Source organism: Pleurodeles waltl, chromosome 2_2 (genome assembly GCF_031143425.1).
Source record: "Pleurodeles waltl isolate 20211129_DDA chromosome 2_2, aPleWal1.hap1.20221129, whole genome shotgun sequence".
Classification (NCBI taxonomy): domain Eukaryota; kingdom Metazoa; phylum Chordata; class Amphibia; order Caudata; family Salamandridae; genus Pleurodeles; species Pleurodeles waltl.
The window spans coordinates 1015880040-1015898817 of record NC_090439.1 but is presented as its reverse complement, the minus strand read 5'-3'; the positions used below and the strand labels follow the sequence as shown (position 1 = coordinate 1015898817).

Below are 18778 nucleotides of genomic sequence, written 5' to 3'. Positions count from 1 at the left end.
TGTTTTTGTATGAGATGTAAGGCAGGTAAAAATGGTAAAAACATAAATACTGTGCAGGTGAGAGGTAGAACAGCTCACAGAGTTAAAGGGAATTATAATTGTAGAAGTGAATATGTATTATATATTCTGAGGTGTAGCTGTCTCAAAATCTATGTAGGGAGTACAAAGCTACAAGTTCACAAACACATTTTACAACATCTGAGAGCAATTCAAAACAAAGATGATACCTGTCCGGTACCACGCCACATTCATGAGGTACATGCTGGGAAGCCAGATGTTTTAAAATATAGTGTGGATGATGGGATACTGAAAGACATTAGGGGTGGTGACAGAGAAGAGAAATTAAGAACTCTGGAGTCTAGATACATACTTGCCTTAGACACTAAGGAACCCAATGGATCAAACAGTAGTGAGGAATTATGTATTCATTTGAGATAAAATGTTGATCATTTTTTTAATACAGTATTTTGTTTGTGAACACGGACAGGGAAATGCTTTTAATCGTATTTTTAATTTAGTTATCACAAAGCTGGAGTTTGTTAGAAAGGGTAAGAGGTGGAGTTCCTTATAATGTGCACTTGGGCTAGATTTTGTGAGGAAGATCCATATATGTGCATTGTATAATTATAGGGCAAACCATTGAAGGCATTGTCTTTTATGATAGTCAGTTGCCTATTTATTCACCTTGTTATGTGATATTTGGGTAATTACATGCAAGCAAAATCGAAATATATCATTACGATGTCTGTTTGTGATTACCTAATGGAGAAGAGGTGGAGTTCCTTATAATTCCCACTTGGGCCAGACTGTGTGAGGAAGATCCATATATGTGCATTGTACAATTGGAGGTCAAGCCAATGTAGGCACTAATACTTTGATGTTAGTCTAGTGCATACCTATTTACCTCGTTGTGTGATATTTGGGAAATTTTACACAAGCAAAATTGGAATATAGATTTGCGATGCGGAAAATGTGTAAATGTGGTTATCAGATATATAGTAAGTTAGCTTTGTATTATTATGACGGAAATTCACACAAAAAACAATCAGGGTTGTAAACGTTGTGTGAAAATGTGATCATGTGACTATACAAACGATGAACTAAGATGGTGGTGAACAGGTTTACCAAGGCAGTAACATGCCGAAACGTGTTACTGTTTTGATAAACTTAAAGGTTAAACCACACTCGCTCTCAGAGTGCCTGTTTTCCTTACAGTAGGAGGAGAGTGTTTATATGTAGCAATATGTATGTATAAAACTTTACAATGCAGTGAATAGCATGCATTTTAAAGCCTGTCATGCTTTTGCAACATGTTGTAAAGTTCATTGGAAATTGTTGTAAAAGTCATTGGAATGTTGGACGCTCCACTGAAGTCAATGAAGTGGCTCAGGGCTTATAATACCTTTGCTGGGTGGAATGTTCTAATAGTCTTGTAGCCCTTCTCCCTCGGACTATACGGGATGTTAAAGGCCCTCTCCCTTGTTATTACTCGGGTTCAGGGCCATTTACACATGCTATAGCCATTATAAGATTAATTATGCTCCAGGAGTAAAGAACAGCATAGCTGACTGTTTAAGCAGACTGCCATTACTGCTGGAAGAGGTTCCTAAAAATGGATGGTAGGATTACAGAGTTGCATGTTTGCAAAGAGAGATGCATAAACCCACAACAAAGGAAGAGTGGAAGACTTCATGTAATGTTAATACTGATTTGAAATGTGGCGCGAATATGTAAAGTGGGTTTGGCCAGAGAAACCTGAAATGAAAAAACTGTACAGTTTTTAGGACGTTTGCCAGGAACTTTCCGTGGAAAAGGTTACCATGTTAATTGGGGGTTAAAATTGTACCTACAACCCAATTAAGGGAAAGTAGATTGGAAATATGTCATGATGTGCATTTTGGGACTGTGGAGAGCAAAAAAGGGTAAAAGTGTTATATTGGTGCTCAGAATAGATAAAGACACAGGGTGTTTAGTACAGGATTGCAGATTGCATAAATATGAAGGTGCTGTAAAGTCACAAAGTACACTTAAGCTTCCTTTATGGCCTGTGAAATGCCTGAATACAGTGTGGGAAACAATTGGAGTAGCTGTGATGGGACCTGTGAAGGAGGAAAATGGTAACAAAAAGTGTTCTGTAGTTCTCATGGATTAATTTTCAAAATAGCTGGAAGCTTGTTTTGTTGCATGTGCTGATCTGGTATTGAGACTATTGTGAAATTTAGATGAAGTTTTTCAAAGAGAAGGTTTACTAAGAAAACTAATTACAGATATTGGAACCCAATTCACTGCAGGGACATTTGTGAAATTCAGTATATCAACCGAAGGTAATGGAGATGTTGACATATTCAATAGAATGGCAAAAGGTATGTTGCCATTGGGGTTTGGACAAAATATTGAGTTTTAAATATCGAGTTGCAGAAATGTCTGAATAAAATATAAAAATATTGTGACATTGTGATGCAGAAATATTGTTGCCAAGAATAGCAATTCTTTGTAGTAAGTAATATCATTTTCAAAATCATCTTTGTTGTTAACATTTTTTTCATTTATATAGTTGTCAAACATATTGTGTTTCAATAATCTTGAAGTTTTATAGTTCATATTTTAATTTTATGTGTTATTGTTTATTTAATTGTTAATGTAATTTTTTTATGTAGTTTGTAATTTTAAGTGATTTATAGTTTTCCATTTCATTGCTAATAGTGATTTAGAGTGTTGTAGTGGGCTGCTGCATTTGTAGGGGTATACAGTGAGAAGTTAATTAAGTAATAATTTCTCATTATTTAATTGATTTATTAATTATGTAAATTGTATAATTAATTTTTTTAGCTATATGTTAGGTCTTGGTTGCTGGGTTTGTAGGGGTATTGGGTGGGAAGCTAATTAAATAATAATAATTAACAATTAATTATTATTTGAATGATGTAATTGATATTATTATGTTAATTGTCTAATATTTATTGTTTTTATGTATGTATGAGTTTAGGGTTGGTGAGTTTGTAGGGGTGTAGGGTTAGATGTTTATTATGTAATAATGAATTATTAATCATGAATGTATTGATATGTATTTAATCATCAGTAATGATGTCAATTGTGTAATAATTATAGTTTTTAAGTAATGTATTGGTAGTGGGCTGCTGGATTTGTAAGGGCATAGGGTGGGAAGTTATTAAAATGTATTACTTATAATTAGTTATGTGTTAATAGTTATTTCATTGATTATTAATTATGTTAATTTTATAATATTCATTTTGGTTATATTTTAAGTGTTGGTTGCTAGGTTCGTGGGGGTATAGTGTGGTAAGGTAATTTAGTAAAAAATATTTTTTGATAATTTTTATTAATTTGTTTAACCATGTAAATTGTTTAATCATTTATTATTTTACATATTTTTTTATTAATTAATTGTTTTCTTATTAAGAGTTTTATAATTGTTGTAAATTAATTGGATTATTTAGATATGTTTCCATACTGTTGTATACATTGGAGTGGTAATAGTAAATGTTACCTCTCTTATGTCCAACTCTTTACCTACTGTTGCACAGACCAGAGAGGCAATAGTAAATGTTACCCCTACACTGTCTAACAGTTTCCCTACTGTTGCACAGAATGGAGTTTGAATAGTAAATGTAACCTCTCCAAAGTGCAAGGCTTTCCCTAATGCTGCACAAACTTGAGTGGGAATAGTACATTTTGCCCTTTAAAAGTCCAATGCTTTCCCTACTGTTGCACAGACTAAAGTGGGAATAGTAAATCTTGCCCTCCAAATTCCAATGCTTTCCCTAGTGTTGCACAGATTGGGGTGGGAATAATAAATGTAACTACTCTAAGTCCAATGCTGCACTACTGTTGCACAGACTGTAGTGTGAGTAGTACATTTGACCCCTTCAACTCTTTCCCTACTGATGCACAGACTTGCCCCTCCGAAGTCCACTTCTTTCCCTACTGTTGCACATATGTCCAACAACAGGTTGGAGTGGGAATAGTATTTCTATTATTGTTAGTTGTTTCCTAATATTGTTTAAATATATCTATTATTAGTTAAGTTATATATATATACATGTATATATATATAAACATTTTAAAGTAAATGTTTTTTCACGATTTTTCTTTTTTAATTGTATTAATTTGGTCATTTTTTCATTTGTTGAATAATATGTAAAATATGTTTTTAATAATAGTGTTACTACATATATATCTACATATATATATATATATATATATAGGTATATATATACTTACACACATATGTATATGTGTGTGTTTATATAAGTATATATTTTATACAGTATTTAATATTAGTTAAATGTATTTGATTTACATTATATTAATGTCATATGTTAAAATATTTGAGTTACTATTTTAAACTATATATATGAAAAAAGGCGATATTCAAGTATGTTTTAACAATATTAGTGTAAAACAATGTTTTTTCGATATTTTCATACATACCATTACAAGTATAGGAAAATAATATTTTTGCAATCAATATTTTTGACAATATATTTTTTATTACAATATTGGTTGTTCTGATATTCTGTTAGAGATTTGTTGCTATTGCCTGAAAGGAGGAACTCTAAATTTGTCTTTAAAGTGAAGGAGATGATGTGGGCATATAATATCACTCTCACAGGATACAGCCCCTTTACTACATGGGAGAACTCTGTATACCAACCATAACCAGAGTTGGGTGTTGAAGGGTAAGTTGGTGAGGTAGGCTCCAAAAGTAGTAAAAGGAAACATCACAAAATCACACAGTATGTATAGGAAATATTATAAATGAGATGAGGAGAAAAAGTTGTGATTTTTTTAACCTGAGACATAGAGCAAGTCAGGTAACAGGGTAGAGTTTGGAAAGGAGATAGTGTGTTTCTCAAAACCTTTATAAGTGGTAGACATTTTTACCAAATGCATTTAAACTGAGCGATGGTAGAATTAGGCATATGAGTGTATCAGCTAAGTACAGAGGTGAACATAACACAAGGTTTCAAGAATACAAGAATGGTAAAGAAAAAAAATGTGCCAGGTTAATGGATGCAAATGACTGTCACATGGTGAGCAATGCTGGAAAATGACTGATGGAGCAAGAAGATCAAAGGAGGGAGATACTCACCAGCATGGAAAATATACAAACAGAAGTAAAATTGGGGCTACCATTGTGCGATATTTGCATTTGGAGAACTATGGTACAGCCTCAATTTCATTATCCACTAAGGAATACTGGACATAAAATGTGTGCTATATACATTGCTTACTATGTTATTTATTCTGTTTGAACATGGTTATTGTGTTACAATGGGTGTGTTACTGAGAGAGGGTGTAGACTTTTTCATTTTAGAATGGAAGAAGTGTGATATTTGTAGCAGTTCCAAATTCTGATCTGTAAGCTTAGAATACCTGTGTATGTGTTCGATTTCTATAAGAGAATGTTTAGCTTTAAAAGCAGACTAATATAGTTCCAGTAAGCCTGAAGCAAGGCGGTGGGCTCACTAGCACTACAAAAAAATACAGTTAACTTTCCTTATTTTGGCATAAAGATTTTATAGTGTTCTAACAATGGTATGTAGCACATGTGAAAAAAAAAACATCAGCCATATCATGTTGAAAACTCCCCTTTCACTGCTCATTATGAACTTGACTGTACACAAAGTAAAAGGATTGTATTAGCTGTCGTTGTGTTCATATCCATCTCATTCAAGATTATGAGAGGCACATATTCCTGTTCAGTTTTTCATACAAATCTTAGTGACCAAAAAGGTCGCCTCACTTGTGATAAAGTAGGACTGCCATCTCAAATGAGGTAAAGTAGGACTGTAAACTCCCATAATGCACTGGGTTGCTATAAGAATGGCCAGGACCCAGAATTCACATAAATGAGAAATCTTACACTTACAAATGATAAATCCTGAGCTCCCGTTCCTTTAAAATTGGTTGAACCTTCTGTATCTCTACCTTTCTAGGAGTTGTACTCCCAGTCATATGACGCAGTTGGTGTGATGTTTGCCTCAATCCCTGGATTTGCAGACTTCTACTCCCAGACTGAAATGAATAACCAAGGAGTGGAATGTCTTCGTTTGCTGAATGAAATAATTGCTGACTTTGATGAGGTAAGAGTTATTTAGTGGAATATTTACACCCAAACAAGCGTGACCTCCGGTCCAGTGACCAGAGGATCAAAAAGACGTGCTGTACATGGCAGAGGGAATGTACACATCAGTGTAACTCACCACCACCAAGTTTGCATATGGTCTTAAAGAAATATATCAGTGTGCCTATTGAACGTCTGGCAACTGACACCAGAGCTCATTTCATCAATGCACACAAATGCACAGAGAATCAGTTTTGGGTCAGCCATCTGAAGCCATTGCTAGTTTCAAGTGGGGTTCATGTTTTTTGTCAGCCAGAGTAATGTTGTGCAGTTAAGCATTTAGCACTGGTGACTGTCAAGAGTCTCTCTCTAGTATCCTTGTGCTTTATTATGCAAATTATTGTAATCAATGATTCCTTCTTGGCAAGTAGGAGTCATGTAGCCAATTAACACAGGATTGAGACTGTAGATTTATTTAAAAGGCTACCAAATAAATTACAAGTTACTTAAATAAGGAGACCCAACCAGAAGCAGCCTCTTCTCTGCTCAGCCCACTTTCTCTAGCTGTCCCACTCCTCCAGTCACTCACCAACATTTCATGACATAACACAATGGTTGAGCAGAGCAGAGAACAGGGGAGGTGTGCAAAGAATGCATTACAATCATAGCATACTATAACACATGTCCTTCCTTTAGAAAATAATAAAATGCAAACAAGAAATGTACAGGGAGTGCAGAATTATTAGGCAAGTTGTATTTTTGAGGATTAATTTTATTATTGAACAACAACCATGTTCTCAATGAACCCAAAAAACTCATTAATATCAAAGCTGAATATTTTTGGAAGTAGTTTTTAGTTTGTTTTTAGTTTTAGCTATGTTAGGGGGATATCTGTGTGTGCAGGTGACTATTACTGTGCATAATTATTAGGCAACTTAACAAAAAAAAATATATACCCATTTCAATTATTAATTATTACCAGTGAAACCAATATAACATCTCAACATTCACAAATATACATTTCTGACATTCAAAAACAAAACAAAAACAAATCAGTGACCAATATAGCCACCTTTCTTTGCAAGGACACTCAAAAGCCTGCCATCCATGGATTCTGTCAGTGTTTTGATCTGTTCACCATCAACATTGCGTGCAGCAGCAACCACAGCCTCCCAGACACTGTTCAGAGAGGTGTACTGTTTTCCCTCCTTGTAAATCTCACATTTGATGATGGACCACAGGTTCTCAATGGGGTTCAGATCAGGTGAACAAGGAGGCCATGTCATTAGATTTCCTTCTTTTATACCCTTTCTTGCCAGCCATGCTGTGGAGTACTTGGACGCGTGTGATGGAGCATTGTCCTGCATGAAAATCATGTTTTTCTTGAAGGATGCAGACTTCTTCCTGTACCACTGCTTGAAGAAGGTGTCTTCCAGGAACTGGCAGTAGGACTGGGAGTTGAGCTTGACTCCATCCTCAACCCGAAAAGGCCCCACAAGCTCATCTTTGATGATACCAGCCCAAACCAGTACTCCACCTCCACCTTGCTGGCGTCTGAGTCGGACTGGAGCTCTCTGCCCTTTACCAATCCAGCCACGGGCCCATCCATCTGGCCCATCAAGACTCACTCTCATTTCATCAGTCCATAAAACCTTAGAAAAATCAGTCTTGAGATATTTCTTGGCCCAGTCTTGACGTTTCAGCTTGTGTGTCTTGTTCAGTGGTGGTCGTCTTTCAGCCTTTCTTACCTTGGCCATGTCTCTGAGTATTGCACACCTTGTGCTTTTGGGCACTCCAGTGATGTTGCAGCTCTGAAATATGGCCAAACTGGTGGCAAGTGGCATCGTGGCAGCTGCACGCTTGACTTTTCTCAGTTCATGGGCAGTTATTTTGCGCCTTGGTTTTTCCACACGCTTCTTGCGACCCTGTTGACTATTTTGAATGAAACGCTTGATTGTTCGATGATCACGCTTCAGAAGCTTTGCAATTTTAAGAGTGCTGCATCCCTCTGCAAGATATCTCACTATTTTTGACTTTTCTGAGCCTGTCAAGTCCTTCTTTTGACCCATTTTGCCAAAGGAAAGGAAGTTGCCTAATAATTATGCACACCTGATATAGGGTGTTGATGTCATTAGACCACACCCCTTCTCATTACAGAGATGCACATCACCTAATATGCTTAATTGGTAGTAGGCTTTCGAGCCTATACAGCTTGGAGTAAGACAACATGCATAAAGAGGATGATGTGGTCAAAATACTCATTTGCCTAATAATTCTGCACTCCCTGTAAGATAGAAAATAATCAAAAATAAGCAGAAAACAATACAAACAGAGACTCTAGCTTCAATAAGGGCCAGATGTAGCAAAGGATTTGCACGTCGCAAATGGCGAAAATCGCCGTTAGCGAGGTGCAAAGGCGTCTTTGCTATGCAGAAATGCATATTGCGAGTCGGTACCGACTCGCACTATGCATTTCAGAATCGCAAATAGGAAGGGGTGTTCCCTTCCTATTTGCGATTCGGAGTTGAATGCAATACCATTTGCGACCGCAAGGGTATCGCAGTTACCATCCACTTCAAGTGGATGGTAACCCACTCGCAAATTGGAAGGGGTCCCCAGGGGACCCCTTCCAGTTTGTGAATGGACCCAAAACATTTTTTTCAGGGCAGGTAGTGGTCCAAGGGTCTTGGCGGTGCAATCTTGTGTATTTTGACCGCCACATTTGCCCCGGCGGTGATAATCCGCCTGGGCAGCGCTGCTTTCAGCGCTGCCCAGGGGATTACGAGTCCCCGACCTCCAGCCTTTTCCTGGCGGTTTGAACCGCCAGGAAAAGGCTGGCGGTACCGGGAGTCGCAGGGCCCCTGGGGGCCCCTGCACACTGGCATGGGCAGTGCAGGGGCCCCCTGACAGGGCCCCATGCAGCTTTTCACTGTCTGAGGGGTGCAACTGCACCCGTCGCACAGCCGCAACACCACCGGCTCCATTTGAAGCCGGGTCCTGTGTTGCGGCCCAGCGGGGATCTCAAAATGACCGCGGCTGGAGTGCGCCCGCATTGGCAGCCTCCCGGCGGTCAGATCTTGGCGGGTGGCTGAAGCCACCCACCAAGGTCATAATGAGGGCCAAAGTGTCTTAAATCTTTTAAAAGGAAACAAAGTCTCTTTCAAGCACAAAGTACCTGGTTAGCATGAAAAATCTCCGCAAAGAACCGCAGAGGAGGAGAAGCGGGGAAACAAAGGGGTGTGCGTTGATTTCTCGGGCCGCACATGGTGATGCATCATTTAGTTTCTGCGCAGGGATGGCTGTGCGTCGATTTCCAGCACTCAGTCGTGGATCCTCTTCGGGTTGCAGGGTTTTCAGATGCCCCGCGAGCGGTGTGTGGATTTCCTGCGCTGGCAGGACAAAGTCACAGGAACTGCGTCGATCCGGTGGGCATTGCATCGAATTTTCTACCGCACGGCAGGCCCTGCGTCGATTCCTCTCTGGAAGTCGGGCTGCATCATTCCGGCTCAGCTATGCGTCGATCCAGTGGGCTGTGCATCGAACTTCCAGTCGCTACGCTGGCGCTGCGTCGATCTTATTGCGAAGTCGAGCTGCGCAATTCCGTTTCGGCGTGCGGTAAAGTTTGCACCATGGTGCAGGCTGTGCATCATTTCTGGCAGACTGTGCGTCAAATTTCCCCGCACAAGGAGTCCTTCTTGAAGAGATTAAGTCTTTTTGGCCCTGAGACTTCGGGGAACAGGAGGCAAGCTCTATCCAAGCCCCTAGAGAGCACTTCTTCACCTCAGCCAGAGAGCAACAAGGCAGCAGGGCAACAGCAGGGCAGCAGTCCTTCACAGAAAACAGCCAGGCAGTTCTTCTTGGCAGGATGCAGGTTCTGGTTACCAGTTTCTTCTCCAGAAAGTATCAAAAGTCTGTGGTTTTGGGTCCTCTTCTTATATGCATTTTGGCCTTTGAAGTAGGCTTACTTCAAAGGAAAGTCTCACTTGATTGTGAAGTCCTGCCTTGCCCAGGCAAGGCCTCAGACACACACGAGGGGGTTGGAGTCTGCATTGTGTGAGGGCAGGCACAGCCCTTTCAGGTAGGAGTGACCACTCCTCCCCTCCCGCTTGGCACAGATGGGTCATCGGAATTTGCAGGCTACACCCCAGCCCCCTTTGTCTTACTGTCTTGAGAGAGGTGCAAACAACCCAACTATCAAACTAACCCAGACAGGGAATCCACAAACAGGCAGAGTCACAAAAATGGTTCAAGCAAGAAAATGCTCACTTTCTAAAAGTGGCATTTTCAAACACACACCACTCAAAACCAACTTTACTAAAGGATGTATTTTTAAATTGTGAGTTCAGAGGTCCCAAACTCCACATATCTATCTGCTCTCAAAGGGAAGCTACACTTTAATCATGTTTAAAGGCAGTCCCCAGGGTAACCTAAGAGAGAGATAGGTCTTGCAACAGTGAAAAATGAATTTGGCAGTATTTCAATGTCAGGACAAATAAAACACAAGAGTATATGGCCTTCCTTAACCATACACTGCACCCTGCCCATGGGGCTACCTAGGGCCTACCTTAGGGGTGTCCTATAGGTAGGAAAAGTGAAGGGTTAGGTCTGGCAAGTTGGTACACTTGCCAAGTCAAATTTACAGTTTCAAACTGCACACTCAGACACTGCAGTAGCAGGTCTGAGACATGATTACAGTGCTATTTATGTGGGTGGCACAATCAGTGCTGCAGGCCCACTAGCAGCATTTGATTTACTGGCGCTGGCACCTCTAGTGCACTTTACTAGGGACTTACTAGTAAATCAAATATGCCAATCATGGATAAACCAATTAATAGGACAATTTATCCAGAGAGCATATGGACTTTAGCACTGGTTAGCAGTGGTAAAGTGCTCAGAGTTCAAAAGCCAACAAAAACAGGTCAGTAAAAGTAGGAGGAAGGAGGCAAAAAAAGTTTGGGGATGACCCTGCAAAAAGGGCCAGGTCTAACAACATCCATGTACAGGTCCCACTGGACCCATCACACAACCAGGCAGAAACAATCAAATGAAACACGAAACCACAAAATGGGTATCTTTAAACCCTCACTCAACCCAGAACAGGGCAAATTGTGCATAACACAATGGGTGTTTTTCTACCCTCGCCGTTGCAGTAGACAAAGGTGTCTTTCAACATGCATTCTAGAAATTTGCATTGGGTATCTTTTAACCCTCATCCAATCTGTGGCAACAGATAACCTCATGAATTTAGCAACTGGTCTCTTTCAACCTACACTCATCCCAGAACAACAGAGCATCTTGTGAATTTAGTAACCGGTCTCTTTCAACCCACACTCTTCCCAAACAGCAGGGCATATTGTGAACTTAACAATGGGTCTCTTTCAACCCACACTCAACCCAGAACAGTGGGTATCATGTGAATTTAGCAATGGGTCTCTTTCAACCCACACTCATCCCAAACAACAGGGCATCTTGTGAACTCAGCAATGGGTCTCTTTCAACCCACACTCATCCCAAAATAACAGGACATCCTGCAAATTTAACAAAGGGTCTCTTTCAACCCATACTCATCCCAAAACAACAGGGCACCCTGTGAATTTAGCAGTGGGTCTCTTTCCACTCTCACTTGTCCCAAAACAACAGGTAATCTTGTGAATATTGCAACAGACTAGAACTACACGTTTAGGCTGTACTGCCTCCTGTTGCAGGCTTAGGAACACTCACTCTCCACTGCACACTCTCACAGGAACAGAGACTTAAATGAGACAATACGTCTATCATACAGATGCAAAATATGGACACCTTCTATTGCGCACTCTCACAGGACCAAAGTCACATTTCATATACTTGCCCTCTACTGCATAACTGGGCACAGAACCAGGGACATAACATACGGACTCAACCATAGCCACTTCCACTCACCAAAACTATTGCACACTCTTACAGTAGCACAAACGCAAATAGTTTAGACAATTGACATCATCAGTAGAACTTCAGCATTATCATTGCACAAACTTGCCACAATACAACTAGACATAATATGTAACCATTCAGCATAACATTGCATGCAACACATATTTAAAACATTCTCCTGACAACTTACTCAAAGGGGTACAAATGAAAACATATATTGTGGCAGCAAAATCAGCATGACATTTGTTTTAGGAAAAAAAATGTCAAACCCAAAGTCCTCCACAATTGTGAGCAATATCTCACCCTAATATGCCACACAGAACTCATGACAATATATTTGGCAGCAAAATCAGCATGACATAAAAAAATAACCATGGAAGGTAACATAGAGTTCTCCACTCTGATGAGAAACATCTCACCCGAACTTGACAATATACCCTGGGCATGGATCCAATACTTAATGACACATTACTATTCCTTAGGTGCTCAGTTGAATATCACAAATGTATACACATGGCAGGTAACACAAAGTTCTCCACTCCGGTGAGCGACATCTCACCCAAACTACACATGAAACCCTGGGTGTAGATCCAATACTTAATGACACATTACTATTCCTTAGGTGCTCAGTTGAATATCACAAATGTATACACATGGCAGGTAACACAAAGTTCTCCACTCCGGTGAGCGACATCTCACCCAAACTACACATGAAACCCTGGGTGTAGATCCAATACTTAATGACACATTACTATTCCTTAGGTGCTCAGTTGAATGTCACAAATGTATACATCATCTATCCCTGCAAAACAAGCGAGGATCAGCAAAATTGCATGTCCTGTGCCGGGGCTCCCAGTAAATCAATTGTAAGCACTCAGTCTTAGTGCTAACAACAAGTCAGCCTCCCAAATTAGGTGAAGCGCGCTGCCATCCTCTGTTATGCTGTTATACTCGCTGCCAGTTCACTCGTCACCAGAAATGCTGACTGCAAACCACTCCATTCCACAGATTAGATCAACTGTGTATTTTGTTCAGCTGTGTGCATGCGAAGTTCAACAGGCCACTTCTTCAGTATTCATAGTCAGTTTAATATCAAACCAATTAAATCCACATCTGACACCGTTCCTACCAGGCACAACAGGCTTTGCTCAAAAACAGAGACTGCTTGGCCACGTCTTTGTTCATCTGTGTACAGTTAAGTAGACCACCCTCTCAGTCTGCAGGCTGTCTGAATGGTTAAGACACTGGTGGGGTCCAGGCCATCTACTTTTCCTCTTCTTGCATCTCTGTTCTTCTCCTGTGCCTTCAAAGCTCCTTCACTCCTTTGTTTCATGAGTTTCCTTAATTGTAGGTTTGTTTCCAGATCGTCGCCTATGGTGTAACAAATGATTCCTTCTTGGCAAGTAGGAGTCAGGTAGCCAGTTAACGTAGGATAGAGATTGTAGATTTATTTGAAAGGTTACAGAATAAGTTACAAGTTACTTAAATAAGGAGACCCCAACGGGAGTAGCATCCCCTCTGCTCAGCCCACTCTAATGGTTACATTTATCCTGTCACTCACCAACATTCCATGACATCACACATTGGCTGAGTAGGGCAGAGAACAATGCAGGTGTGCACAGAATGCATCACAAGCATAGCAGATTACAACACAGAACTTGACAGCAACAGAACAGTGTAGCATTTAAAACTCTAGTCTCAACATATTTTGGACGTAAAGTGTTGCTGGGAACAGTAGCTGTGCTGGCCTCGCGTTTTCTCCTGTTCACTCACATATTTTAAATACTTTTTGTGAGGATAATTTACAATTGAAAGGAACGTTTGTAAATGGAACGAACACCAGTGTGCTTGTTGGCTGCATCTTAACTACAGGTCTACTTACAAACACCTTTAAATGACAAAAATATTATGAGCTATTTAGTTTCTTATCTTTATATCTTCCAAACTTCTTGAAATAAGTTACGTTTCAGCACTTTGTTCATCTGACAGTGTTCTGTATCTGGACTTATTCCTCAGAAGAGTATTGTTAAGGAATGCTAAAAATAACTATACCACACTGTTCTATTTTTGAGAGATAGATTGCGCCAGGAAAGATTGCACTCTTGCTCTCTGTGGTTGCCTACAAGTAAAGCTGACATTTAAAACTAAATAGTGGTCAACGCAAAAGCTTTCTCCCATAAGATAGATCTTCAAACTGTTTCAAATTTTCTGTAGCAGTGCTGTGTGGTCAGCAGGTTGGCTGATCCTGGAAGGAAATTTATTAAATGGGTGAAACTGCACAAACTGAGATCGTACTACATCACTCTGGAAATTCTGATCTCCTGCTGTTAAAGGCATGCACAACAGTTCCCCAGCCTGTCCCACATATAACAGGGTAATGGTGCTGCTATGCTGCTATGCTGAGTGGCTAATGCTGCTATGCTGAGTGGGTAGGATGGCTCAGTGAGTTGAATGCTCGCTGCTGTAGAAAGTGGTGAACTGCAGGTCCCGAGTTTGAACCTCAGCAAGCCTACCCCCGTCTTCCATCGTTCTAAGGTCGATCACTTGAGTACCGTGACATAGGCTGCTTAAAGCAGCTGTTATTCACATTGCTCTGAGAAGTGGATTAATAAACTCTTAGTTAAGAACATGCTCTTTATATTATTAGATGCTGCTTGAAATTAACCTGCAACATTTGTTTTGGCTCGAGGTGGAAAAGCAGAGATAAATTAATCTTAACTCGTTATAGACTGGGTTGTCAGAATACTAAAATGGCCGACGTAGTTCTACCATTTGCATGTTTAATTGCGGCCTATGATTCCAGCTGCAGCTAGCTCCCAATGAACTGTCAGCTTATCTCTGTAACGGTCGCTTTATCTTCTGCAGGCATAATTGATAGAAACTGCGAGACTCCAATATTAGGCCGCTGCTGCCCTGCGAGTGAATTATAAAATAAATATTTTATGCTGCATGTCCCATAAGTGGCAGTCTCAGCAGGGCAATCGCAAGGCTCCGGCACTCATCACTTCCTGAGCACTTTCATTATGAAGGGCTTTAGCACTCTGTCCTGTCTCAGCGAACGGACGCAACCATTTCATTAATAAAGAGGCCCTAATTATCGACTGGATGGCACTCAGGCATCCGTAGCTGAATAATCAACGAGCGCAAATGAAATGCCCCCTGCTGCCTTCCAAGCTATTTCTGGTCTGCCATCGTTCAGAGTCTTCGCTGAGCTCGCTCTGGCGTTCTGCCCCGCGCCACCTGAAACAGAATATATTAAACTGAGAATCGCAGCAAGAGTAAACGCTCATGTGAATTCCAATCCATGACAGACTACAACAACATTTTTAAAAATGCCACCCCTTAAAACAATTATTTGGTGAAGTGAATACAAAGAACGAATAGCATGTATAATTATCACCCAATGTTGAAATGGAAAATACATTTGAACATCGTTTTTCGGAGGTTACGGCTTATCCTACTACCAATAAAGTAGGCACACTGACCAGACCGCCAGTTACACCTAACAAAGCCATTACATATCAGATTGTCAGCCAATGAGCCCCAGGTATTCTCTGACAATTGTTTACGCCCACTAGCAGCAGCAGACGGATGGAATCCTCGAACCCCGCCGAGAATATAACGAGTGGTAAAACAAAGGTACGAATATGGCAGGTTGAGGCATACAGTTATGCATAACATTATGCAAAGATACAAACTGAGGAGCGGCGTCTTAACTTTTTTTGTCTTTTATTTGTGATGTTCATTCTCAATTTTCTCCACCAAGAAGCCCATTGATCCCTTGTCACTGATAATTACCTTTTACAGGGCCATTTAAAATAACAACATAACTTAAGCGCCCTTATTCTTCGTGTAGACATGAGTATAGGTATAGGATATCCTAGGTGCCAAAGCAGCAATTCAGTGTAAATGTCCAGCCAACGTTGCATGTTCACAATTCTTTCAATACTTCTGATCTTTTAAATATATGTTCTGTGCAAACAGTTCAAATAACATAAAAATACAAAACACAGTGCGTTCTGTAACGCTACCCGGGTTCTTCACCTTTGAACCTCAGGTTTCTCACTTCTGTGCTGGCATAAAGTTCCCGAATGAAGTCCCACTTACTATGTTTATTCTGTAAATTAGTTTGCAACCTCCAGTGTATACCTTCTGCCATTTGTGCACATGATGCAGTGTAACTGAAGCCCAGTTACAGTGGCAGGATGTGGCTTGACGCATAGTGATGCTTGGGCCTTATGGTTCATTTGGATGGCGAAAGTGTATACTCTGTGTTTTTACAATTGTGCGCTTTATATATACATCCTTGTGAAATGGAAACTTTTCATCGACGTATGGTGGAAGGATTGCGGTCAGTTCTTTGTATACAAATCCCTGCATGTAGAAATAATCTCCAAGCCAGACTTACACTTGCTGAATTTCTTTCTCTTGTAGGCAAATTTCATATTAGAATCCGAAAGTTAGAGAGGAGGGAACAGTTGTGAATTTCAAGTGCTCTTAGCAGCAACTCTCTGTTAATCCAGGACGGAGAAGTTCCCAAATTTAACAAGCATTTTCAATGCAACGGGTCTCGCATTTGTTCGAGTAAGAGCTATTAGCGTTGTAAAGCAAAAAAAAAACGCAGCGCGATTGTGCTGCGTGGAAAATAAACAGATATAGTTGTCCGGACTCCAGGCTGAAAACATCGAGCCTCGTATGTTTTTGGTACTTTACCGGTGCTGTGTAGGTGGGCTAAACACCGGAAAAGGCATGAGGTATACCTTCCACAAATGAAAGCAAGCAGATTTTAAAAGGCAAGCCCACGAACCGACGTGGCATGGGCGTGGTTTCAAGGCCAAAGAGAGATAACAGAATGGACGGAGCACTTTGTGCTCGCCCATAGAGATCGGAGAATGCATATTTCTACCTCCGCTGTACACCAGTGGTCTCCTTGAAATTGGGGACTGAATAAGCACTGTAGCAAAAGCTGAGCTCTAAGTTTGGGTGGGGTACCTTGGACTTGGAACATAATAAGTCAGCATCAGACAAATGTGGGTGAAAAAATTTCAACGCTAAGAGCTCAACTTGCTGCCTAAGAATATAGGCATTGATTGAGTTTTAGTGCACGGAGTGCCCTAATACTATCTTGTTTAGCGACTCATGTATGAAACTCAGATTGCATGGTAGCTACACAAAATGGCTGCCGAATAACCTGCTGAGAGCTTGCGTGCAGCTGAGGGGTACTCTCACATCAGATAAGACTGGAAGCCCTGAAAATAAACATTGAGAACAGAATGGGCACATTCTAGCTAACATAAGAGAGATATATTCCAGTGGACATGTCTAAGAAGAGAGGTGCGGCATGCTTGTGCCCCTGCTGACGACCAAGCAGGAGGAGTTGGGCCTGCTACTGACAGTACTTCATTTGTAAAACGATAAGCACCCTCCCAAAGTTTTTCTCAGAAGCCTGCAGCTGGCACTGACAATGGTTGAATGACGAATGCTGAGGCGATGTAGTCTGATTCCACTGTGTGCCTCTTTCTGCCACCAACAGTCACCCCCTACCACTTTTTCCCCTTTTTCGTTTTCACCCTTCTATTTCTATTAATTGTGAATATTCTCAGGATATTCTCATTTTTGGTGTTTCGGAGACAACTCACAAAGGCATCTATAAGTACGTAAAAAAGTATTGCAGGAGTAATACTTTATATCCTCCAAAATGCCTGTGTGAGTAGGCCCTGTTGTATTTCCAGGGTATACCTATAGTGATCTTCTGCTTTTGCTGGATATATGCACAGCTTCTGGGCTACAAAAAAGTGCTGATGATGGAACGTGTCTATAGCCTTAATAATAATGACATTCCTGATGACAGAGCCAGTAGAGGCCTCACCTTCAACAAGCATTTGTAATACAATGGGTCTCACATTTGCTCGAGTTAGAGCTATTTGTGTTGTAAATTCGTAACTGGACTTTTCTTGCCACTTAAATTGACATAAGCAAGCCGATTCAAAAGCACCATGTCGCCATGAGCATGAGCACGAAGGAGAGACACAAAAAGAAAACAAAGTTTGCTCGCAGTTAAACGTATCGGCAATCGGCAATTATCCATGTGACGGGGCAGTCTGCAAGGCGGTAACAAAACCGCCCCAAGGAGGAACAAACGTAAAGCACATACCAATGATAACCAAGGATTTTTGAAAGGCAAGCCCAGGAACGAGTGAAAGTGATGGGTGTGCAGTGGGCATGGTTAAAAGTCCACAATACATACAACAGGTCAAAGCACTTGCACGTTCGACCTTAAAAGGTTGTCCTACACGGCTCTTATAATAGCACACATACTGCAGAAGATGACTGCGGAGACTTCTGCCATTTTTTGCCATAAATCTGATTACCACCTCCTCTCAGTCAGAGCCCTGTATTCCAGTGGCGGCTGGTGATCAAGGGCTAAGGGGCTGCGCCCCTAGCCTTTTCTGGCCTCTCTAGTGAAGCACACATTTAATTACATGATGAAAGTAAAACATTTTCTGCACAACATTTTCGGAGTGAAAGTTGTGCACTTTGAAAAGCCCCACTGCGCCTGTGTCAGTATGTGGCTGAAAGCTGCACAGTAGGGCTGACAGGGCTTGCCCACGCAAAGCCCTTATGTTTTCTCAAAACGCAGTGACGTCCCTGGCTTATCTCCTCCTCCACCAGAAGCCCTGATTGTAAACAGCCTGGAGCGTTTTTTGTTCAGCCCGGCTTTTTGAAAACTTCATGTCACTCCGGTATTATTCTCCACGCCCTTTTCTATTTACTCAAAGG

At 40.7% G+C, this 18778-nt stretch overlaps 1 protein-coding gene across 2 annotated transcripts in view; it reads left to right on the top strand.

Moving 5' to 3' along the window:
- Positions 1-18778, top strand: part of ADCY8 (adenylate cyclase 8) — a 915978-nt gene that overhangs the window by 877718 nt on the left and 19482 nt on the right. For both annotated transcript variants that reach the window (XM_069220762.1, XM_069220763.1), the window contains one exon: positions 5961-6107. In XM_069220762.1, coding sequence (XP_069076863.1) covers positions 5961-6107 — 147 coding nt within the window. The remainder of the gene's footprint in view (positions 1-5960; positions 6108-18778) is intronic.